This window comes from Cherax quadricarinatus, chromosome 35, assembly GCF_038502225.1.
Source record: "Cherax quadricarinatus isolate ZL_2023a chromosome 35, ASM3850222v1, whole genome shotgun sequence".
NCBI classification, from domain to species: domain Eukaryota; kingdom Metazoa; phylum Arthropoda; class Malacostraca; order Decapoda; family Parastacidae; genus Cherax; species Cherax quadricarinatus.
Genome location: NC_091326.1, coordinates 1,170,196 through 1,196,457, shown reverse-complemented (window position 1 = coordinate 1,196,457; position 26,262 = coordinate 1,170,196). Strand labels below are relative to the sequence as shown.

The 26,262-nt window shown below is 40.3% G+C and overlaps 2 protein-coding genes across 5 annotated transcripts in view; one reads left to right on the top strand and one right to left on the bottom strand.

Moving 5' to 3' along the window:
- snama (something that sticks like glue) overlaps positions 1-3,781 on the top strand; it is a 101,333-nt gene extending 97,552 nt beyond the window's left edge. For all 3 annotated transcript variants that reach the window (XM_053785682.2, XM_053785681.2, XM_053785680.2), the window contains one exon: positions 386-3,781. In XM_053785682.2, the coding sequence (XP_053641657.2) occupies positions 386-3,626 (3,241 nt within the window). In that variant the 3' untranslated portion in view covers positions 3,627-3,781. The remainder of the gene's footprint in view (positions 1-385) is intronic.
- A 4,863-nt stretch (positions 3,782-8,644) lies between these two features.
- The window catches only part of LOC128695183 (sialidase-like), a 38,509-nt gene continuing 20,891 nt past the window's right edge, over positions 8,645-26,262 (bottom strand). For both annotated transcript variants that reach the window (XM_053785679.2, XM_070091276.1), the window contains 2 exons: positions 14,806-14,967; positions 8,645-12,402 (listed from right to left, as the gene is read on the bottom strand). In XM_053785679.2, coding sequence (XP_053641654.2) covers positions 9,991-12,402; positions 14,806-14,967 — 2,574 coding nt within the window. In that variant the 3' untranslated portion in view covers positions 8,645-9,990. The remainder of the gene's footprint in view (positions 12,403-14,805; positions 14,968-26,262) is intronic.

Here is a 26,262-nt window from a genome sequence, read left to right as displayed (position 1 = left end):
GTATTCTAATTGCTTTGGCTTTATCTGCAGATAAGGATTGTGTTAATTTAAATTCATGATCCATTTGTCCCTACATTCTGAATTTATCTAAATCTTACAAGAAATTTAGTCATTTTGATTTTTACTTTTGCTTATGTTTCCATGATCACTAAACATACTGTGTTTTCTCCTACAAATCATTTATGCAAATTAAAGTATTATTAGGCAAGTACGTATACATTGTTTCTCTATGAGGATAGTTTTCTTCAAGACAAAAAAGTTATCTAACTTAAAAATCACTTAACCTCAAGTTCAACATTAACTAGAGGTACATGTACCAAATTTTATTACCTGTTGCAGAATATTAATTTGATGTTAATTTAAAATATTTTCTTTTTCCTTTAAGGTATGACCTTCCAGGACATGACAACTTCAGACCCGACTACCAAGACACCAGAGGCCGTGGTAGAGGTCGCCGCGGTAGAGATCGTGGAGGTTTTCGGCAGGGTGAAGAGTTTCGTTACGATCAGCATAATCCAGACCCAAGACATCCCTTTGAGAGAACCCAGCCACCCCGTGAAGATCGAAGACCTCAGTTAGGAGTTTCCCCTTGGGAAAGAGATGATAATAGGCGAACTTATGATTTAGATATTGGAAGAAATGGTGGAAGGCTTCCAGAAGGAGATAGAAGACGTTTTGGAGATTTACGAGACCCTGCTAGAGATTTTGAAGATACAAGAGCAAGGCGAGACAGGGAAGTGAGTGAAGGTGCCAGGAGGCATGATGACGACCCTGGTCGCAAAGGTTTTGAAGAAGAAGAATGGCGAAGATATTCTGATGGAGATAGCAGGAAAAGGCTAGATGATGAGGATGACAAGCGTAGGCATTTTGAGAGCAGAAGAGGCCACGTTGATACAAGGAATGATCCTGATGAAACAGACAGGTATGATGACTATAAGAGATTCCCCGCCCCAAGGAAAGAGGGAGAAGCAAGAAGAGATGATAGCACTAGAAAAGAAACTGATACAAGGAGAAATCCTGAAATATCCAGAAAGGAAGTAGATGATGGAAAGCTTGGGCGCCATGACACAAAGAGGGTTGAAGAACGTGAGCGAGATGGGAAGTATAAATCTGGATCTCGTCACCTTGAGTTAACTCCTCAAGATGAAGCATTTAGAAGTAAATCACATGATTCTCCTGGAAAAAGCTATAAAAAATCACCTATAAGAGACAGAAGAGAAAGGGATATAGAAAGAAGAGAGAGAGATAATGATAGAAGAGAAAGAGATGGTGATAGAAAAGAAAACTATAAGAGAGAGAGGGAAGCTGGTGATAGAAGAGAGAGAGAGAGAGATTATGACAGAAGATCTCGAGATTTAGACAGAAGAGAGAGAGATGTAGATAGAAGAGAAAAGGACACTGATAGAAAAGAGAGAGAGACTGATAGAAAGGAGAGAGACACTGATAGGAAAGAGAGAGAAACTGACAGAAGAGAGAAAGATCTGCAAAAGGGAGACAAAGATCATGAAAGAAAAGAGAGGGTTGAAGACAGACTTAGTAAAGATGATAACAGAAGAGAGAGGGAAAGTAGAAGAGACAGGGAAGGAGAAAGAACAGTTCGTAACACTAGATGGGACAGAAGTGACTCGAGACTGGAGAGAGAGAAGGAAATAGATAAAGGAGGAAGTGAGAGGCACAAAGGACGATCACAAGAAAAGGATGAAAGAAACAGAAACCATTTAAATGATGAAAAAGAAGAAAAGAAAAAGACTAAACAAAAAGAGGAGAGATCAGAGAGTCTGGGTAATAAAGAGAAAGAAAGTGGTGGCAAAGATGCAGAGAATTGCAAAGCAGAGAAGAAGAAACATGATAAAAAGAAAAAGAAAAAAGAAAAACGTAGAGCCTCTCAGGCATCAACTGAAGCATCTCAGGCAGAATTATCTGGGGATGAGGCAGAAGACAAGAAAAAGAAAAGGAAAAGGGATAAGAAGAAGAAGGTGAAAAGTCATGGAAATGAGAATAATAAAGAATTAGAGGATGAAACTCAGTCTTTGGAAGGGATTACAAAATTACCTGATTCAGAAGGTGAACCATTTTCAGGAATGCCTGAAAATCATATGTCACCTTCTGCAGAGAAAAACTGTGATACAAACCAGTATGATGATACTCCACAAAGTGAGGAAATGGCAAAAGAAATTTCTACACCACTGCCTCTTCCCCAGTTGTCCAAATGGGAGAGAGAGGATGAATTGCCAGTCACGCCCAAAGGTTTAGTTGAAAAGAAGGCACCCGAGGAAGAAAGGAAGGTCACTGTTGACATAATAAAACGAGCAGAAAATGCTATATTTTCTGGGCGAGGGCTAGTCTCTAGAAAAGTGTTTCTAGACACCCAAAAACAGAAAGAAATTGATGATAGAAGTCCAACACCAGATTGGGATCGCACAGAGTTAAGAGAGGCAAAAAGACGAGGACCATCAATTCAGATAACTATATCTTCAAAAACTGAGTCCCAGATTGGTCGCCCAAGGATTGGAAGATCTGCGCCTTCAAGTCCAGAGAGAGTGGATGAACGCAGACCTAGTTTGAAATCAAAGCGCATTTTTGAGAATGAGGCCAAGTCTGAGAGGCATTCAAGACCAGGTAAGAGGTCTCCTAGTCCTAGTGAGACACACAGCTTAAGCAAGGGTAGGAGAAAAAGTGAGAAGGAAGACAAATCTCAATTTGTTGAAGAAAAGAATATCAGTTCTAGTCAAAATATTGTTTCACTGAAACATCAAAAAAGCAGATCTCCTGTACTTGAAAACCAGACAAGCCTTTGTGAAGAACCTAAAGAGAATAGAGACTCAACTTTAGAGAATACCATGGAAAATATAAATGATGGTAATGACCAGAAGGGACTGAAAAGAATACATGTACTACCCTCTTCTGATGAATCAGAATTAAAGAGATTAAAAACAGAAGAGAACATTCCTTCAGCTGAACAGCACAAAGATGAAAATAATTTGATTGTTAAAGTTGAAACTGAAGCTACTGAATGTAATAGAGAATCAGTGGCACCTGCTCAAGAAATTGAATCAGATGTAGTAGAAAAGTGTGAAACTAGAGAAGAAAATACGAAGCCCATTCACGAAGAAAATGTAGATAGCATTTCAATGGGTCCACCAGCAGTTGTTAAAGACCCAGAAGAACTAGAGGAGGGAGAAATTCACACAGATACATCAAGTGAAGGCATCCATGCTGCTGAACTCCTGACTGAGAATCCCCAACAAATGATGGAGGCTGGTGTAGCAGAAAATGAACCGCTACTACCAGAAGAAAAGAAACTGAGGTATTCACCAATTCGTGTTCCTACACCCATCCAGGAAAATCAGCTGTTGAAGGAAATTAAAGGAAAGGAGAAGAGCAAAAAACGGAAGAAAAGGAAGAGATCTTCAAGTTCTAGCTCTAGTAACAGCAGTACTTCTTCGAGTAGCAGCAGCAGTGAAGAGGAGGAGATTATAAAGAAAAAGAAAAAGAAAAGGAAGAAGAAGAAGAAAGCAGCAGACAGTGATTCCAGTGAAGCTGAATCAAAAAGTAAACATAAGAAGAAAAAGAAGGATAAAAAGAAGAAGAAGAAAAAAGATAAAAAGAAGAAAAGCGAAAAGTGAATAAGAGGATGTGTGTGTACGTATATATATATATATATATAATATACAAAATATATATGGTAATATAAAATAATGCCAAAGACAATACACAAGCCACATTTTAATTTGTTCTTGTATCACAAAATGAAAACTGAGCTTGTTTTTCACAAAGCTGAGAAGGGAAAGAACATAAATTATGCTCTTTATTTTTGGTCTCAAAACTTGTGTTGTGAATAACTTGTTATAAATACATGTAATATATACCTGTAATTAATAAACAAAAAGTTGATTATTTTGTAAATATTTGCATTGGTATTATGGTGTTTTGTAAATCAGTCTAGTGTAAATAAAATTGCTCTGATCATTGAATTGTAATATCCTCTTGTTTGATAGATGACAATACTGAAGATGCACTGCATCAAAGAAAGAAACATGATCTAATGTTAGCTATTTGTATAGACTTTGTACATCCCTAATTGCTGTACGACTCTTGTGGGTTTAGCATTTAATCTTGAGTGTAATATTCATACATCCCTAATGTGACTGCCAACTAAACTAGTGAAGGGTTATTATTATTATTATAATCAAAAAGAAGCGCTAAGCCACAAGGGCTATACAGCTCTGTGAAGGGTTATTGATCCAAAGAATTTTCATTTCAACTTTGGAGATGCTTTGATAGTGAATGGCTTTTAATCCAAGGAACTGGCAGTCTCTCACCTTTGTAGTAACTCCGTGCTGTATGGTTCCTAATTTAGGTTTGGTACTCCCTCCTATGAGAGTGATACTGCATGGTCCCTCAAGAGAGTGCTTTTATAAGAACATAAGAACGAAGGAACACTGCAGAAGGCCTACTGGCCCATGCGAGGCAGGTCCAAGTCTCCTACCGGCTTAAGCCAATGCACCCGACCTAGTCAGGTCAGGTCACATTGACTTAAGGGAGGAACACGGCAACCGACCTGTTAGCACAAGCTATCAGGTCCAACTCACACCCACCCACATCCACTCATGTATTTATCCAACCTATTTTTAAAGCTACACAACGTTCTGGCCTCTATAACTGTACTCGGGAGTTTGTTCCACTCATCCACAACTCTATTACCAAACCAGTACTTTCCTATATCCTTCCTGAATCTGAATTTTTCCAACTTAAAACCATACACCTCAATCATATCCCCCCTAATTCTGCGTCTTTCTAGAGAGTGCAGATTCAGGGCCCTTAGTCTATCCTCATAGGGAAGGTTTCTGATACATGGGATCAACTTTGTCATCCTCCTTTGTACATTTTCCAGAGAATTTATATCCATTCTGTAATACGGTGACCAAAACTGTGCAGCATAATCTAAATGAGGCCTAACCAAGGATGTATAGAGTTGAAGAACAACCTGAGGACTCCTATTATTTATGCTTCTTGATATGAAGCCAAGGATTCTATTAGCTTTATTGCGAATACTTATGCACTGTTGTCTTGGTTTCAGATTACTGCTAACCAGAACTCCTAAATCTTTTTCGCAATCCGTAATATTAAGATCTACATTATTTAGTTTATATGTGGCATGGTTATTGTCCTGTCCAACATTTAGAACTTTGCATTTGTCTATATTAAACTGCATCTGCCACTTCTCCGACCATTGCATCAGTCTATACAAATCTTCCTGGAGTGCTCGAATGTCCTCGTCAGAATGAATTCGACGGCCTATTTTGGTGTCATCGGCAAACTTGCCGATGTCGCTCTTTATGCCCTCATCTATGTCGTTTATGTAGATTGTGAACAGCAGGGGGCCCAACACTGACCCCTGTGGAACACCGCTCGTGACGCTTCCCCACTGATTTCTCCCCATTTATGCAAACTCTCTGCTGCCTATTTGTCAACCATGCCTCTATCCAGGAAAAAATTTCTCCTCCTATTCCATGTGCTTTAATTTTCCTCAATAGTCTCTGATGTGGGACCCTGTCAAAAGCCTTACTGAAGTCCATATACACAATATCATATTCATTACCATGATCTACCTCCTCAAATACCTTAGTGAAAAAAGTTAATAAATTCGTAAGGCAGGAACGCCCCTTTGTAAAACCATGCTGAGATTCGTTGATTAATTTATGCTTTTCAAGGTGGCTACGAACTGCCTCGGCAATTATTGATTCCATAAATTTTCCCACTATGGAGGTTAGGCTTATTGGTCTATAGTTCGAAGCTAAGGACCTGTCACCTGTTTTGAAAATAGGTATCACATTTGCCATTTTCCACTTATCTGGCACCATGCCAGTTTGTAGTGATATGTTGAAAAGATTAGCCAAAGGTGTGCTAAGCTCCTCTTTACATTCCTTTAGAACCCTTGCATACAGTTCATCAGGGCCTGGGGATTTGTTAGGTTTTAATTTATTTATTTGCCTAAGGACCATGTCACTTGTGACCCTAATCGTGCACAGTTTATTATCGTCCTGTTCTACATAATTTATCATTACTGGAATATCGCTGGTATCCTCCTGTGTAAAAACTGAGAGGAAGTATGTGTTAAAAATTCTACACATTTCCTTATCACTGTCAGTGAGCTGACCCGAGGAACTTTTGAGTGGGCCTATCTTGTCCCTGGTCTTACTTCTGTATACCTGAAAGAATCCTTTTGGGTTAGTCTTCGATTGTCTTGCAACTTTAACCTCATAATCTCTTTTTGCTTTTCTAATTCCCTTTTTTATTTCTCTCTTTAACTGAATATATCGATTTCTTAATTGCCCCTCTCCTCTTTTGATTTGCCTATATATGCCTCTCTTTTGACCAATCAGATATTTTAATCTATTGTTCATCCATTTAGGATCATTTTTGTTTGATCTGATTTCCCTATTTGGAACATAATTTGACTGAGCAGCTAGAACTATGCCCTGGAAAGCATCATATCGGCAACCATCACCACCTACCTGACCCTTAGTCAGGTCATTCCAGTTCAGCCCACCTAAGTAATTTTTCAGTCCTACGAAATCAGCCAAGCGAAAGTCAGGGACGGAGACTTGATTGCCATTATTAGGGGAATTCCATGATATATTAAAACTGAGTGATTTGTGATCACTTTCCCCAAGCTCATCATTAACCTCAAGATTATTAATTAGTGTTTCCCTACTGGCAAGAACCAAGTCAAGGAGGTTATTTCCCCTAGTTGGCTCTGTCACAAACTGTTTTAAAAAACAATCCTGGGTTTTAAGAGTTCTTGACCCAAGGAATTGGACTCTTCAACCTTGATAATGGTAATGGGCTTTTTGATCCAAAGAGTTGGGGACTACCCTACCTGTCCTTGTACTGAATCTGTCTCCCATTCCTCAGATGCATGGTATGACCCCTATGGGTTTAATTCACCCCTAAAATAAAATTACCATAACCAAAGTCCTGTATAATCCTACAGGCTTAGGTCAGTGCTTTTATGGTGGTCAACACTTTCCATCGTCACTTTCCAAAGTGAAGAATGAGCTTCATGAGTCATAAACCTTTACAGTAATATTGTATGCAGTAATACCTCTGTATACTTTTGATGAGTTTTTCTACTCTCTGAGCCTGGCATTTGGCCAAGCTCATCTTGTGCCTGCTTGTTCAACCAGACTGTTTTTAATGACTGTGGGATGACCCTTATATCTAGGCTCTTCCTCTCTCTCCACAGAATATTTAAGGCACACGATAGGGGCTTCTTGCAGTTCTTAATGAAGACGAGTTTCATGAGACTGGGCCTGGGACAGAGTGCATGGGCATGCTGTTAATGGATTTTTAAAGTTAAAGTGTCGGAAATTTTGGAGATGCTGACGAGGTTTGAGTCTTGTTCATGTTGAGTCTTCAGTATTTCACATTTCTTTGCTATCATTAGTATAAGTTCTATATTATTTGAGCAAGAGCCCCATGCTGGATATGATTTTTGCCCTGGAATTTGCATATATGTACATGTATTTTGGATTTATTTAAGTGCTATTAATTACTTTTAGCTCCCTCTGTCGGGTTCTAAATAATTCAGTCATGTTCAAGAATTTGTTCAGCATATAAATTTTTTAAAATTCTAATGGCTGTAGTGCTTAATACTTCCTCTTAATTCATTCCATTGGTCTACTACTTTGCACACACAAATTTTCTGATATCCCTTTGGCTCCACTTTTTCCTCAATTTACAACTGTGGCCTTCTGTTATCTGCTGCATGTAGTAAGAAATCTAATCTTCATGTACTTTCATGGCCTTATGTATGGTTATCATGTGTCCTCTTTTCCTCTTAATAGCCAGCACAGATATCTGTAGTGCCTTTCATCATATCTCATACATTTTAATTATGGTAATTATTTTGTAGCTCTTCTTTGAACCTTTTCTAAATTTAATTACAAGTTTTTTAAGTGCAGATGAGAGTACTTGGAAAATAAAAGTAGCAGAGGAATTAGCCCACACCAAGCCTATCTATATCTAGAGTAAGACTATCATGAATTATCTAGTTGCACAAGACACCTCTGGGTATTTCTAATATCAAAATGGAGAAAAATATATACTACATTGAAAAAAGGCATAAAATTGGCAGGAAACATAGAAATGAATGGAAGGCATGGGCTACAATTACCTCTAATTAATTAGTACTATTTCTGTCTTAACTACTGGTGTTACTCCACTGCCACTCACAGAGCTGTGTATCAGTAGTTCTACTGCAGGTTACTACCACTTCTGTTATAAAAACACAACCACCTACTCTACTACTTTTAACCAGATCACCTTTTTGTCACCTTGTTGACTTACGATTGCTCCAGCATAGTTGAATCCTGTATGTACTTGCAAAATATTTGTTCGGTTGGTTTTTGAATGAGTTGTCTTCGCGTTTACAACCTTAGCAGATAATTTATTCCATTCTATAATTATGCTTGTATACATTCTTGTTGCAGCTTCTGCCTCACAGTTTCATTCCAATGTTTTGAGTTATGAACTCATTCAGCACTTCAAATAGTTCTTAGTGTCCTAGTGTGTCAAGCTTTCCAATATCTTGAAGGTCCAGTCTTCTTTACCTAAGAGAGAACAGGTTGAATACTTTGTTACTTCCCTTGGTTTGTTTCCAAGTGATGGTACAGGCTTGGTAGCTCTAACCAAATGGATACAATCAACCATAATTTCTAAAGGGGTGGACTAATAAGCTAGTATAAGGCCTTGGTCAGATAACTAAAAGCTCCAGCTGTGGGTCATCATATGACTAAGACCCATGTTATGATACACATGTCTTTTTCCTAACAAACCTTACCTAACCTGTACATATATTATTTATTTTTCTGTTATAAAGTTTATTCTTTGTCTAGTTGAATTACAATCTATATTAGTTTTTGCTAATAAGAAAAAACATTGCTCTTGTAACATCATTTTTAATAAAATATATTTGCAATAAAATTAGTTATCAAGGACATTGGTGATCAAGGATATGAAGGACATGGGTGATCAAGGACACAAAGGACATCGATGATCAAGAATATGAAGGAAATGTGATCAAAGACACGAGTGAAAAATTCCATTGTAAAGTTCAGATTCTAAGTAAAAAAAATATTTGTATAAAAATAACTACTATATTTGGCTTAGTAATTTGTTCGGTTGCAAAAAGTATATGAAAAAAGTGTGATAGTGGTAAAAATATATAAACTGTACAAATGGGAGTTGGAAGAGTGGGTAAGGATGTGGTAAACAGGTGATTATTGGACCTTGGATCTGAATGCTCTAAGTTTGCCAGCAGTAACTAAACTATAACGTTTGGTCTCTATCACAAAGACCTGAATCCTTTCTACTCTTCCTGGATGCTGTACATCTATGGCAGGTGTGCATATATATACATACACACACTAGTATACATATATATATATATACTATATATAATTTGCAGGGCAAAACATAACTTACAAGCTTAAAACTAAATGAGTATATCGTTCCTTAATATCTATACAGCCTCTCCTCACTTAATGACAGAGTTCCGTTCCTAAGACCACATCAGTAAACAAATTCGTCGTTAAGTGAGGAACATGCTATAATGGTAGTGGGTCTGTGTCAGCCATCTTTGATATCATTTTAATGTCACCTTGCACCATTTATAACATTTCTGGTATATTTTTAAATGTTTATATAGTAATGTAGTGTATACTGTAATAAACAGAATAGAGGAAATCAGCTCTAATATACATTATTTAGGTATGCATACTGGTCAGAGCCCATCGTAAGTCCGAGTCGTCAGTAAACAAGTATGTCGGTAAGTGAGGAGAGGCTGTATATGAAAATCGTCTTCAGTTATACAAGGCTACAACATTTGCACTTTATACATTGGTATCGTCTCTCCAGTCACACTTGTCACATGTCGTTGCTCTCTTGTGATACTTCTGATGTCTCTCTCACTCCTGGTGCATCTTGCTAGTCTTCAGGTGTGTCAGTCTTGCTAATGATCTTCATTTTGTCCTTCATCACCTTGATTTCTTCAGCTGGAAGTTCCCGTTTCTTTTGCCCTCTATATACAGCAAAAGATGGGCCAAAATCTTCCACGAACGTTCCAAAGGACTCTGGTCCTAGATCTAAGTTATTTGAGGGCTCTCTGTAAGAATCTTGTGGTGCTGGAGGAGGTAAGTAGGAATCCTGTGGTCCTTCTTGAGAAGGGCTGTAGGATTCTAAAACAGCGACAGGAGACAGTGGTATGATTTCCAGCTGAGAAGCTGCGTAGCTATCCTGAGTTGCTGGAGGATTCACGAAAATGGGAGTTGGTGGCTGAGAAACCACGTAAGAATCCTGGAGATCTTGTGATAGAGGAGCCCCGTAGGATTCATCGATTGCTGGTGATATAGGAGCCGTGTAGGATTCCTGAAGTATTGGACCTGAAGGAACTCCGTAAGATTGAGATACCGGCAATGAAGGAACTTCATAGGACTGTTGAGGTGCTGGTGCTAAAGGAAGTTCATAGAACTGTTCAGGAATTGATACTAAAGAAGTTCCATAAGATTGCTGAGATGCTGGTGCTGAAGGAGTTCCATAAGACTGTTGAGGTGCTGGTGCTGAAGGAGTTCCATAAGACTGTTGAGGTGCTGGTGCTGAAGGAGTTCCATAAGATTGCTGAGATGCTGGTGCTGAAGGAGTTCCATAAGACTGTTGAGGTGCTGGTGCTGAAGGAGTTCCATAAGACTGTTGAGGTGCTGGTGCTGAAGGAGTTCCATAAGACTGCTGAGGTGCTGGTGCTGAAGGGGTTCCATAAGACTGTTGAGGTGCTGGTGCTGAAGGAGTTCCATAAGACTGCTGAGGTGCTGGTGCTGAAGGGGTTCCATAAGACTGTTGAGGTGCTGGTGCTGAAGGAGTTCCATAAGACTGTTGAGGTGCTGGTGCTGAAGGGGTTCCATAAGACTGTTGAGGTGCTGGTGCTGAAGGGGTTCCATAAGACTGTTGAGGTGCTGGTGCTGAAGGAGTTCCATAAGACTGTTGAGGTGCTGGTGCTGAAGGAGTTCCATAAGACTGTTGAGGTGCTGGTGCTGAAGGAGTTCCATAAGACTGTTGAGGTGCTGGTGCTGAAGGGGTTCCATAAGACTGTTGAGGTGCTGGTGCTGAAGGAGTTCCATAAGACTGTTGAGGTGCTGGTGCTGAAGGAGTTCCATAAGACTGCTGAGGTGCTGGTGCTGAAGGGGTTCCATAAGACTGTTGAGGTGCTGGTGCTGAAGGAGTTCCATAAGACTGTTGAGGTGCTGGTGCTGAAGGAGTTCCATAAGACTGTTGAGGTGCTGGTGCTGAAGGGGTTCCATAAGACTGTTGAGGTGCTGGTGCTGAAGGGGTTCCATAAGACTGCTGAGGTGCTGGTGCTGAAGGAGTTCCATAAGACCGTTGAGGTGCTGAAGGGGTTCCATAAGACTGTTGAGGTGCTGAAGGGGTTCCATAAGACTGTTGAGGTGCTGAAGGAGTTCCATAAGACTGTTGAGGTGCTGAAGGGCTTCCATAAGACTGTTGAGGGGCTGAAGGACTTCCATAAGATTGTTGAGGGGCTGAAGGGGTTCCATAAGATTGTTGAGGGGCTGAAGGAGTTCCATAAGACTGTTGAGGGGCTGAAGGGGTTCCATAAGATTGTTGAGGGGCTGAAGGAGTTCCATAAGATTGTTGAGGGGCTGAAGGGGTTCCATAAGATTGCTGAGGGGCTGAAGGAGTTCCATAAGATTGTTGAGGGGCTGAAGGAGTTCCATAAGATTGTTGAGGGGCTGAAGGAGGTCCATAAGATTGTTGAGGGGCTGGTGCTGAAGGGGTTCCATAAGACTGCTGAGGTTGTGCTTCTAGTACTGGAACATTGTACACTTGGGATGGAAAGATCTGTGGTGACGGAAGCCCTTGCTGGGGGACTCCGTAGCTCTGCTGTGGGGCCCCATAACCCTGCTGAGGACATTCAGTCTTGTACGACTGCTGAGTGCTGGTGACTGTCACATACTGGGGTTGATACTTTGTTTGGTACTCTGTCTTGTACTCTGTGCTGTACTTCGTCGATGTGACGTACTTTGGCTGCGTCACCGTCGAGTACTGAGTTTTGAACTGCGTCTTCGTCTCGTACTGGTACGAGATCTCTGTGGTGGTGACATAGGAAGGCACATAGTTGGTAGAAGTGAGATAGACAGGTTCGTACTGGACGCTGTAGGAGGTGGAGTAGATGGTCTGGGTGTTGAACTGGGTACGGTATGCGGTGGTAGTGACGTACTGCTGCACGTACCGGGTGGAGTACTGCACTTCGTTAACTGTCTTATACACTGTCTGGTACAGAGTGGTGGGGACCTGCTGCGTCCGGTATACAGTCATATACACGGGTTGCTAAAGAGAAGATACAGGTTAGTTGTACTGCATACAGTGATCATACTTATGAAGCTGTTATTCTTAAAGCTATAACAGTTTGTTATTACTAACTCTACAATGTTTCACTACTGTTACCTACTACCACTGCTGCTGAAATTATTGCTACCGTTACTACTGATACTTTGTTACCATTGCTACTGATATTAATGCTTGATTAGGCATAATCTTTTTACTTTCCTTGTCTTACACTTCCAAGCTCCTCTACTAAACTTGCTGCTTCTCTTCTAAATTTCCCAAAAGTATAGTGTAATCAGCAAAAAAGAAATAAAAAACTCCACTTTATAAAAGGATCATTGTTATTAAACAACTACAGTGACCCCATATTGCTCTCCAACGCCAACTTTTACTGAAAAAAATTATCCACCTCTCTAGCCCCTCACTTTCCTTATAAAAACTAACAGTTTTCAGACATTTATTTCTACATACTTGGAATACTAATGATATTGCTTACTCATCCACTATACGATATGCCTTCTACAATTTAAAAGATGGACATGTGTATGTGGTTCACAATCAACTAGCCGCTTTAGTGGCAGAATCTCAAACATTTATAGTTGCTGCACTTCATGTGCTTCGACACAAACATTTGATCCATACATCCCTTTTCCTGTCCAAATATGTTACAAATGCGTTATAGCCGTAATCTTTACCGTTCTTTGGAGAACACTGCTTAGTTCAAACAATTCTACCTAGACGATGGTTGGATATAAAGGCGAGAGGAAGTGAAGGGAAAAATCCGACTTGAATGGTGTGCCAAGACGGTGTGCTAACATTAAGTCCCCTCACGTTTATTACAAATTATCACTCGCATCTATGAAATTCAACGGAATTTCGGGCCACACGCCGCCATCATTCATTGCACATTTGCTATATCGTAAAGTCAAGTTGCCAGTTGTCTTGTCACTCCAAGGAATTCCACTATTTCCCTTTATCCTGTATCTCACAAGTTTAGTCGCTACAGTAAGAATTCGTAAAACATTTATAGGCGAGAATGACTTTTCTCTTTCACAAAAACTGTAATAATACTCAGATACATGTTAGTATTTGCGATTTATCATCCAGGGAAAGTGATGAATGACGAGCGAGTTTCCCCTGTCAGCACGGGATGAGTCAGGAAATTATTTCCTGGATGAAAGGTGATTGTCCCCCTCTCTCTACATCCTCCTCCCTCTCTCCCTATATTCATCATCCTTTCTTGTCTCCCTTTCTTTCATCAACTTCTCAATTTATGTTTCCCCTCTTTATGTTCCATTCACTAATTTCCCCACAATCCTTACTTATTTTTATATTTCTCTTTCACCTCCCTCTCCCTCATCCTGTCCTCATCCCTTCTCACTTTCTCGTTTCCCCTCTTTCCTTGCTAGTTTTCCTGCTTTTGTGTGCTGAAGGTATGGCATGATACAGACCAGATACATGACCGGGACGCCCCTGGTCGTGTAGTCAGGTGACTCTCGCAAACACAGGAAAAGTCTTACCATGGCTTGGTTGGTTGCATTTTGTCCTTGCCTTTTCCTATACTGTCTAACCTCAGCCTAGCAACGAAATACATCCTCGGCATCTCACCAGCATCACCACATCACTAACATCACCACCACTAAATGCATATCAAAGGTATTATGAACATGCTTGTCGATATATAAGACAATATGCGGTTTATGGTATTTTACTGAGAAGACGTTTCGCCCACCAGGAACTTAAATTCTCATGAGAACTGATAAGGTCCCTGGTGGACGAAAGGGCTTTTCAATGAAATGCCATAAACCGCATACTGTGCCTTATTAACATCACCAAAGCAACACCACCCACACTACTATCAGCAATGTTCAGCATCAATAACTAAGTACAGCTTTACCAGTGTGACTAACAACACCCTTACCACCACACCATTACTGTATACCATACATCACACTTCATTCCCCTTGCACTATCACCACAACTCCCATAAGTAGGATGCTAGAAAAAAAAACTTATGCTACGATATGGGAATAAAAGGAGTAGGAGAGCAATCATGCCGCCTGACAGTCAGTTTATAGAACTGGAAGAGGGAAAACTGAGTCGCTAGCGCAATAAAGTTCTAGCCTCAGGATTGTTCAAGGGATTGTTGCCTTGATGCTCCAGTCCAAGGAACTAGAGGTTTTCTCTCCTTCACATCAAATCTGATCAACCATCACACCTCTAGTTAACCAGGCGATGTATGACCTTTGCGGGTCTAGCACTTCCCCCATGCATATAATAACCCTAGGAACAACTAAATAGGATAACATTGTTATGAGTGGAAAAAGTTATACTGCTGAGCTCAACCCACAGCAGGTATAACACGCACACAACAGTACATACACACAACAGTATACATATACTCACCTGGACAGTTTGTGTCTGGTACATAGTGACATACACAGGGGTACACTTTGCAGGCGGCCTATAGCGCCCTCTGTTCCTGCTAAAGGTGGAGTCAGCCCCGCCCATCAGCACTACCACCCACACCACCGCCCACACAGCTGCCACCTGCCTCTTCTCCCACATCTGCGGATCACACATATAATAAGTTACATTACATATATGTCGAGACGCCCACATGAAGACACTAAAACTGCAGCTGAAAGCTGTCACGTTAATTGTGATTATTTATCATCTATAATACTCTTAACTCCGTGAGTGTCAAGTGTGACATGCTTATGACAGAAAGTAGGACCGAAGAATTGTAGTAAGTGGCATTAAGAATACGAAGGATTGTAGTAAGTGGCATTAAGAGTACACCTTTTTAGGATTTCTTCTCACACTGGCTTGCAAATGATAAAACTGATGAACTGGTAAAGGTCAAACTGAGCTTTGAGTAAGCTTGACCTCTATGAACGGACGTCCACCAAGCCTTAAGCTTGACCTCCAGGGAGTAAATTACAACCTGGGGCTGACCATTTGAAGTTTGAGGACAATACTACATCATTCAATCCATTAACCGTCGTTCTATCATGCAAGTAAAGCCACATGTCAATGGCACATCCAGAATTAAAGACTCCTGGATGCTACTACTGCCCGACTTTGGCTGGGCTACAGGTACCTTTGCGACTGTAAATTTTGCCAGAAGATTGTCACACCCTGCGTCATCATTCGTTGAAATGAAAAAAAAAAATCAGAAAAAATTCATCCACAAACGATAAAAAAAACTCCAGGTAAACTCCAGGTATAACGTCCACAGTTTCATGTTACCAGCCATTCTGTAAAAGTACCATGGATTTGCCTACTGTACATAAATCATAACCGCTTTACCTTGTATAACTTAAAAATATCAGTTTTTAAAGGGGTGGACGGCTAGTGGAAGGCCTCGGTCAAATGACCAGAAACTCCAGTGGCGGGTCATCATATAACTAAAACCCACGTTCAGAAACAACTGTCCTGTTTACTGACGAATCTTACCTAACCTAACCTTGTCTAACTTCAAACATACTTTGTAAAAATATGGGTATCATAAAGAACTCATGAACACAGACTACACTGATTTTTTTTGTGGCTGAATTCATGGCTGCATAAACCAGATCATACTCCTTATAAGAAGTTCATTCCCTCTGTACTGTAACTTGCTTAGCTATCAAAACATTGGGCCCGAGTCCTTAGACCCATTATGTGCCTCAATTATCTTCTGACAACCGTTCACAGACTAAGTAAAGGAGGCATAAAAAGACATATAAAGCTAACAACTCAACTGAGGCTGTATATTTCGACCCCCAAGTGGAGTCATCAGCAGCGAGGTCCTCTGATCATTAATCTCCGAGACACCGACAAACACGAAATGGTCAAAAAATGAAAATTGGACTTCTGCATTACCCTGCAGAGTTACTGCACACTGACGAAGATAATTGTAATACTTTCGACAATATCATTGTTGATGGATCAGCAGCAACAAACATGAGAGGTTAGTTAGTTAACAGGGTATGAAAGTCGACATGAAAAAAATAAGAGGCACGTAAGTTCCCCCGTTTTCTAATAACGTGTTCATTTATTCACTATAATCTACCACGTCCATAATTACTATCTCAAAGGCGATAGTAATTACGGACAAGGTAGATTATAGTGGAAAAAATGAACATGTTATTAGAAGACAGGTACTTACGTGTCCCTTATCTCCCTAGAATTGTGTGGTAAATTTAACTTGGAGATTTAATGAAAAAACCCACAAAGCTGACATCTAATAACATTGAAATATATCAATTATAATAATCTATAATTAACCTAAGTATTATAATTCAATACAGTTGCTTCGCTACAACTAATTTTCTATTATGGCTTAAAAATTGATAATTAGAGTTCCGCCAACTATCAATAGTTACGTATTGTTTTCTCCCTCATTCGTACAATTTTCAACTCTTTATAGTAAAAAAAAAATACTGCCTCTTACTTTTATTTACTCTAGAAGATTCACTTTAATTGGGGACTATTTTACAATTTGTGGTTTTCCTGGCAATAATTCACTAGGTCCATCTCTCCCCCCTCCTCCCCCCCCCAAAAAAAAAATATTGTGCTAGACATTCTGAAAATTGACATCAGTCAGCTTAATAGACAGCATCAGCAATACTGTCCATTAATCTGTACTTTTATACAAAGAAAAAATGGTTATAATCATAACCATAATTTTTAAAGGGGTGGACCACTAAGCCAGCGGAAGGCCTCGGTCTGATGGCCAAAAGCTCCAGCTGTGGGTCATCACATGACTAAGATCCACGTCAGGAAACACTTGTTTCCTGACAAACCTAACTTAACATGTCTATTAATATAACTGCTGACATTACCTATAACTCACTGATGCTGTAATTCTTACTATAACTAACGCTGCCGTTGTTGACACAACCACCAGTGGACGATGTCGTCACTATCACACTAGTTTCCTCCCTCCAGTGGGAAAGTGTCTTGGAATTTTGCGTGACACATCTACCAGAAGATGACTTGAAGGAAGAGAGACAATCACGCGTTTATGATAGCTAGTTAAATAGCAGATTCCGTCTCCACACAATGGAACTTAGCCCAAAGGAAATGAAAATAGCTACAAACACTAAAGGCGGGATACCATCAAAAAATTATATATATATATATATGTCGTGCCGAACAGGGCAAGCGATAATATGTGTATGCAATAATTTCGCAAAAATCATTCTGAATCTAACGAAAAAAAAAATATTTTTCATTACGTTTGTTTATTATTAAATTATTGTAAACTTGTATAAAATATATTTAGTTGATTAGGCTAAATTAAATTGCGCTTGTTATAATAAGGTTAGGTAAGTTTCCTAAGGTTGTTTTGGTGCAAAATCATTAATTTTTATATTAACATAGTATATGTGAAATAATATATCTTTAAATGTATAAAAGAAAATTTTAGAAAGAACATAATTTTAAATGCGTTCTTGCTAACTGACCAGTTTTACCTATTCGGCACGATATGTATATATATATATATATATGTGTATATATATATGTATATATATATGTATGTATATATATATGTATATATATATATATATATATATGTTAAAAGATAAAGAATCACACATAAAGTGGGAGTTGTCACAGTTGCTCTTTGCTGATGACACTGTGCTCTGGGGAGATTCTGAAGAGAAGTTGCAGAGGTTGGTGGATGAATTTGGTAGGGTGTGCAAAAGAAGAAAATTAAAAGTGAATACAGGAAAGAGTAAGGTTATGAGGATAACAAAAAGATTAGGTGATGAAAGATTGGATATCAGATTGGAGGGAGAGAGTATGGAGGAGGTGAATGTATTCAGATATTTGGGAGTGGACGTGTCAGCGGATGGGTCTATGAAAGATGAGGTGAATCATAGAATTGATGAGGGGAAAAGGGTGAGTGGTGCACTTAGGATTGTACAAAGAACTTTGTCCTTGGAGGCAAAGAGGGGAATGTATGAGAGTATAGTTTTACCAACGCTCTTATATGGGTGTGAAGCATGGGTGATGAATGTTGCAGCGAGGAGAAGGCTGGAGGCAGTGGAGATGTCATGTCTGAGGGCAATGTGTGGTGTGAATATAATGCAGAGAATTCGTAGTTTGGAAGTTAGGAGGAGGTGCGGGATTACCAAAACTGTTGTCCAGAGGGCTGAGGAAGGGTTGTTGAGGTGGTTCGGACATGTAGAGAGAATGGAGCAAAACAGAGTGACTTCAAGAGTGTATCAGTCTGTAGTGGAAGGAAGGCGGGGCAGGGGTCGGCCTAGGAAAGGTTGGAGGGAGGGGGTAAAGGAGGTTTTGTGTGCGAGGGGCTTGGACTTCCAGCAGGCATGCGTGAGCGTGTTTGATAGGAGTGAATGGAGACAAATAGTTTTTAATACTTGACGTGCTGTTGGAGTGTGAGCAAAGTAACATTTATGAAGGGGTTCAGGGAAACCGGCAGGCCGGACTTGAGTCCTGGAGATGGGAAGTACAGTGCCTGCACTCTGAAGGAGGGGTGTTAATGTTGCAGTTTAAAAACTGTAGTGTAAAGCACCCTTCTGGCAAGACAGTGATGGAGTGAATGATGGTGAAAGTTTTTCTTTTTCGGGCCACCCTGCCTTGGTGGGAATCGGCCAGTGTGATAATAATATATATATATATATATATATATATATATATATATATATATATATATATATATATATATATATATATATCACAGACATGTTTCAATATATAACAATATAACAGATTTGTTACTGAACGTATAATTTGTGTGTAAGTTGGGTATTTGAAATTTTTTGTGTATGAAAATGAAAATTAAAAAAGGAGAACTCATTAAAGCGTAAAATTATCACAAGAAATAAAATTCTTACAGGAAAAAAATATAAGTTTCACTTGGTGTGTTTAATATTAGAGACGCGAGTCAACTTTGGAGAAGACAATGATGGAAGTCTGGTGTTGGAGAGGCGAGGAGACTAACAACACAAACAACGGAAGGCAGGAGAAAGCTGCTAACGGTGATTAATAAGAGGATAATTGAAACTGAGTAAAATGATTAGTGAAGGAGACAAAAGATGAACGAGTCTGTGAGAAAGTAAAGCAAGTGAAGGCAGTAATTAATATAGAGGCAAATTGCTTATTGGTTAATTGGGTTTAAAATTAGTCTGTCAACTACATAAGGGTCATTAGGGCTGTATGTAACCTTCAACACTAGTCATGAGCACTTTAATCCTTTAACCCTTTACCAGGCCTGGTAAAGGGTTAATAAGAGGATTTAAGCAAACTGTCAGCATTCACCTTATTCCAACACTGAGCTGCATCTGCCACTTCTCCGATCACTACAATAGCCTGTTCATATATTACTGAAGTTTAAGGGTATCCTCCAGCGAATCCATTATTCGAATTTACTTATGTCACATTTGATTTCCCCGTCAAGGTCGTTTACATAACCGTGAGCAACGATCAAACTTGCTCCTTGTGGAATGCCATTTGTGAGTCGATTCCATACTGATTTTAACCTATTTACGAAAATTCTCTGCTTCCTAGTTGCCAGTTATGCCTCAATTAACGAGTGTTTTTTTTTCTCCAGCATCATGTGCTGCCACTTTCTTTAGCAGTCTTTTGACTGGGACTATCAAAAGCCTTACTAGAATCCAGATAAACCCTCATGGGGTGCACTTACCCATGGTAGAGGCAGCAGCACCATCTACTGTGCAGTCAAGGGGGCCTCAGCTGTAGTGCATCGAGCCTTAGGCACTGCTGCCTGTGGTTTAAAAGGTATTGCAGCACTGCAGAGCTACGCAGCATAAATTATCAAGACTATCACACTACGGACCCAACAAACTAGAACTATCTCCTTGGGTAAAGCAATATTGAGCCAATAACAAACATGGCGATGGAAAAGAAACCCATTCAGTAACAATGGACAATGACAACAGAAACAATGGGACGGTAAAGATTAACAGAGAAGAGACAGAAGAAAGTTTCCCAGCATCCACTTCACAGTCGCAGTACGAACAAGGCAAACGAGTAGATCCCTGACGCACTCGTAGGAAACACTGATGTTGTTGTGACGTCGTCCAATCTGAGGATACCAGATGCGTGTGCTGAATTCAAATTCAAATTCAAATTCAAAGTTTATTCTCTATAAGGATTACAATGCTGAGTTTACAGAAATTTGGTTATTGTTTGGTTTACATGTAGTAAAATTGTGATTACAGAGTGTACCACTAGAACGCTTAGCATGGCTAGGCATTTCGGGCATACTTAGTTTTATTCTTAATTGTAAAATATTACAAGTTATGAGGTAAGTTGGTATTATGGCTAAGTGACTAAATACTAGTTTGTGAGTTTAGCAATGTGAATGCTTTTGTTTTGGCACAGTACATAGTTTCAGCATTGGAGTATCACAGGATTCATTGTTTTAAGACTGAGATTAATATTTCCGTTTATGGTCAAATGAGGTGGTATTCGTGTAGTTAGTTGACGGGGTGTATCAGGGAGATAAGATGTTTTCTAATGGTAGTTTTGAAGGTGATGAATGTGTCTGCAGTTCTAGAGTTCTCAGGTAGGGTATTCCAGATTTTAGGGCCTTTGACATACATTGAATTTTTGTAAAGGTTTAGTCGGACACGGGGAATGTCGTAGAGATGTTTGTGTCTGGTGTTATGCCTGTGGGTTCTGTCACAACTATCAAGAAAGCGTTTTAGGTCAAGGTTGATATTAGAGTTTAAGGCCCTGTAGATATAGATTGCACAGTAGTAAGTGTGGATGTACTGAACTGGGAGCAAGTTTAGATCTATGAAGAGTGGGGGGGTGTGTTGCCAGGGATGGGATTTAGTGATTATTCTTACTGCAGCTTTTTGTTGGGTTATTATTGGCTTTAGGTGTGTTGCTGCAGTTGATCCCCAAGCACAAATAGCATAGGTGAGGTATGGATAAATAAGTGAGTGGTATAGTGTGAGAAGGGCATTTTGCGGCACGTAGTATCGTATCTTGGAGAGGATCCCAACCGTTTTGGATACTTTTTTGGCTATATGCTGGATATGGGTGCTGAAATTCAGGTTGTTGTCAAGGTATAAGCCTAGGAATTTTCCCCCATTATTTCTGGTAATTAGAGTGTTGTCAATCATAATGTTAATTTGTGCATCTCCTGCTCTGCTACCAAACATAATATAGTAGGTTTTGTCAGTGTTAAGCGTAAGTTTATTGGCTGTCATCCAAGTCGATATTTTAATCAGCTCCTCATTCACAATGGTGTTGAGGGTGGCAAGATTAGGGTGAGAGATGACATAAGTCGTGTCATCAGCAAAGAGAATGGGTTTCAGGTGTTGGGATACGTTTGGAAGGTCATTGATGTATATGAGGAAGAGCAGGGGACCAAGGACACTTCCCTGCGGAACTCCAGTATCAAGTGGCCGTGTTGCTGATGCTGTGTCTTTAATGGTGACGTACTGATACCTATTAGTAATGTAAGATTTGAAATAAGCAAGTGCATGGCCTCTTATACCGTAGTGATCAAGTTTGTGGAGTAGGATGTCGTGGTCTACTGTGTCAAAAGCTTTTCTTAGGTCAATAAAAATTCCTAGTGGATATTCCTTATTTTCCAATGCTGTGTAAAGCAGATCTAGCATTTTTATGATTGCATCATTAGTGCTTTTATTTTTCCTAAATCCAAACTGGCAGGGGTTGAGTATGTTTTGAGCCGTTATAAATGAATACAGTCTCCTGTGCACGAGTTTCTCAAAGATTTTGGATAGCAATGGTAAGTTAGATATTGGCATATAGTTGTTTAAGTCTGTAGGGTCACCACCTTTATGTATTGGTGTAACCCTTGCCATCTTGAGTAGTTTCGGGAAGGTGCTAGTCTCTATTGACTTGTTAAAAAGTAATGAAATAGCATGCGAAAGGACATGGGCCGCTCGCTTGTACAGTAATGGTGGGACATGAGACAGATTCCCCGAGTTATTTTTAAGTGACTTTATGATCTCAATGACTTCCGTGGGCTCAGTTGGTGCAAGATAGAAGGAATTAGGGAAATTTCCATCTAGGTAGTCCCCGGCATGGGCATTGGTATGTGGGATTTTACTGGCGAGATTAGATCCTATGTTTGAGAAGAAGTCGTTTATCTTGTTAGCTGTGTCAGTGGGATGTAGTGGTGTTTCATTAGGTTTAGTTAGGACAATATTCTTGGTTTTTCTCAGTTTGTGGGTCCCTAGAATCTGAGAGAGTGTTTTCCAGGTCTTTTTTATATCTCCTCTAGTGTCTGTGAATCTACTGGAGTAGTATAGTTGTTTGGCTTTTTTTATTACTTTGGTGAGAGCTGATGAATAGTGTTTAAGAGTATCTTTGTGTATTAAGCCCTGTCTATATTGCTTTTCATATTGGTGTTTCTTGTCAATGGATTTCAGAATGGTGCTGGTTAGCCATGGGCAACCAAGCCGTTTGTTTGTGATCTGTTTTGTTTTTATAGGACAATGTTTGTTGTATAGTCTAAGTAATTTGTTAAGAAAGATGTCTGTCCAGTCATCAATACCATTGGCCTTGGAGAATTCTGTAGGCCAATCAACAGTCTCTAGGTCAGCCGTGAACTTCCTTACTGAGGCCTCGTCATGGAGTCTAAATGAGACTTTGTTGTATTCAAGTGGTGGTTTACTAATGTTTGTCAGGAGGAAGGTAGGGTAGTGGTCTGTAGTGCTATCTGTGATTATCCCTGATTTAAGGGGGGCTAGTATATTGGTCCATATGTGGTCTATTATGGTTGCACTTGTCTCAGTGAGCCTGGTTGGTTTAGTTATTGTTGGTATGAGAAGTGTGTTGTTCATATTGTTGATGAAATCAGTTACAGGCTGATCATCTAGTAAGCCAAGGTTGATGTTGAATGTTCCATCTATGGTTAAAAGTCATTCTACGGTTGAGTCACAGTTCCTTAACCCGCCTCTTCGCTGGATGCTACTAGGTCCACTCTCTTTCGGCTTCAAAAAGCCTTATCGTACCTTTCCTGAAAGTTTTGTATGATTCCGGCTATACCATTTCAATCCCGAGATTGTTCCATTTCCTGACAAACGTCCAGCTGCTCCTTCGTGTTTCTATTTCTCATCTCTGAAATATTCTGTCCCTGTTCACCTTGTCAATTCTTCTCAGTATTATGCACATCGCTATCATATGTTCCCTAGTCCTACTGTCCACCACTGTCATCAGGTTGAGTTCCCTTAGACTTTCATCATAGCATACCCCTGAGCTCCGGGACTAATATTGTTGCAATCCTCTGTACTTTCTCCAGTTTCTTGATATGTTTGACCAGGTGTTGGTTCCATACTAGTACTGCGTACTCCAACATGGGCCTGGCATACACGTGTAGTGTCGTGAATGACTCTTTACTGAGATGTCGAAGAGCTATTCTTACATTTACCAGACGTGCGTTTGCTGCAGCAGTTATTTGGCTCATTTCAAGGGATATGCTAGGCATAATGCTCACCCAAACGTCTTTCTACTTGAGTAGGACCTTCCCGAACCTGTACTCCGTATGCGGTCTTTACCTTAACCCAAACTTCACAACTTTGCAGTTACAGGGGTTAAATTCCAGGAGCCATTTCTCAGATCAGACCTATAGCTTGTCCAGATCAATTTGTTGTCTTTCCCGGTCTACGTCTGCTTGTATTCTCATTAATTTTACGTCATCTGCGAATAAGGATACCTCTGACTATCTCTCCTGTCATGTCATTCACGTATACATGAAACAGCACCGGCCCTAGTACTGATTCCTGTGGAATTCCACTCGTGAAATGCAGCCATTCCGGCTTCCCTTCACGGACCACCACTCGTTGTTTCCCTGTTATTCCTGCCTGCTTACCTAGCTCTTGTGCGATACTGTGTCATGAGCCTTCCAACATTCCAAGAAAACATATTCTACCCATCCCTCTCTCTCCTGCTTTACTTCAGTTACCTAGTCTTAGAACTCCAGTAGGTCTGTGACACAGGATTTAAGAACATAAGAAAGAAGGAACACTGATGCAGGCCTACTGACCCATGCGAGGCAAGTCCATGTCACCTCCCGGCATAAACCAATGACCCACTTAGTCAGGTCAGATCACATCCACTTAAGGAGCACGGCATCAGACCTATTAGTACAAGCTAGTCAGGTCCAACTCACACCCACTTATGTATTTATCCAACCTATTTTTAAAACTACATAACGTCTTAGCTTCTACGACGGTACTCGGGAGTTTGTTCCACTCATCCACAACTCTATTACCAAACCAGTGCTTTCCTATATCCTTCCTGAATCTGATTTTTTCCAACTTAAAACCATTGCTTCGAGTCCTGACTTTACCATCCCTGAAGTCGTGCTGGTTGCCAAGTACGAACCCACTCCTTTCTATGTGATCCACCACTCGTCTCATAACCTCCTTAACTTTACATACCATGCATGTCAGTGATGCTAGTCTGTAGTTTAACGCTGTCTCCCTTCGTAAAAATTGGGACCACATTTGCTGAATCTCGCACCTCCGGCAGTTGCCCTGTGTCGATAGACTGCCTGAAGATTGTTGCTTAAGTCACACAGTATCTCTGCTCCGTCTCTCAGAATCCATGGAGAGAAATTATCTGGTCCCACCGCCTTCGAGGCACCTAGCTCACATAGTTTCTTCACCTTCCCAGTTGTGTATTGTGTCCAACTCTCGTTGGTGCACTCTACCGCTTCGGATTGCTTATAGCCTTTTTATCTCCTCTGAGAATACTCCTCAAAATCTCTTGCTGAGCTCTTCACAGATTTCCTGGTCATTCCTTGTGAATTCCCCTTCTTTCTTCACCCTGATTACCTGGTCCTTTGCTGTTGTCTTCCTCCTGATGTGACTGTATAACAATTTTGGGTTGGATTATTTGGCTTTCCATGCTATGTCAGTCTCAAACTGCTTTTGAGCCTCTCTTTTTATCCATACATACTCGTTTCTGGTTCTTCGGCTCAACTCCTCCTTTTCCTAAGCTCTGCCTTCTATGTTTTTTTTTTTTTCCATGCTCTAGCACATTGAGCCTTGGCATCTCTACACCTCTGGGTAAACCATGGGCTCACTCTGGTCTTCCCATTGTTTCTGTTGCTCTTGGTAGCGAACTTCTCTGCACTTTCCGGCCACATACTCCATCTCATTCACTGTGTATTCACCTATATGTGGTTACAGGGGTCGATTCACAGTTCCTGGCCCTGAGAAACATTTGCCCATTTGTGTGTACGTGTGCGCGCGCATATGTGTAACTGTATATAAAACTAGTAATGTGGCTGTGTACTTGCCTTTACACGAGTGATCCCTTAGCGACTGACTAGCAGAGAGGCGAGGAAGACCACTTTATATCAGCGTTCCCTCCCTCCCAAAACAACCCCCCCCCTTCCATCATTACCCCGCACTCTCTCATACGTACCCTCCATCACCCCTCCCTCACTCCAAAGGGCGTCCCGCAAGGTGAGATTCCGTTGCTGAGTCATTCAGTTTTTTTTTTAACTTATGCTGTAATAAGCTTCCGTCGAAAGGAAAAGGGAGCGCAGCGGCGTGAGTCTACTGGACTGTTGTTGACTTTATGAAATGGTTATAATGACGCTCCATTACTGGCAGTGTTTTTTTTTTTTGCAATGTAGAATTTGTGTTTACGTTTCTTGCAATGATCTGCATTATTTTGTCTTTTATTCGGTGCTCGAAATTCTACTGAATTTTCTTCTATTAAGGATATTTTCTTGACAATTATGTTTAATGGCGATGCTTCTCGTTACACAAAAAATTTTGTTCACACACACACACACACAATTAGCTGTCTCTCGACCCCTGCAACCACAATTAGGTGAGTACACACACACACACACACACACACACACACACACACACACACACACACACA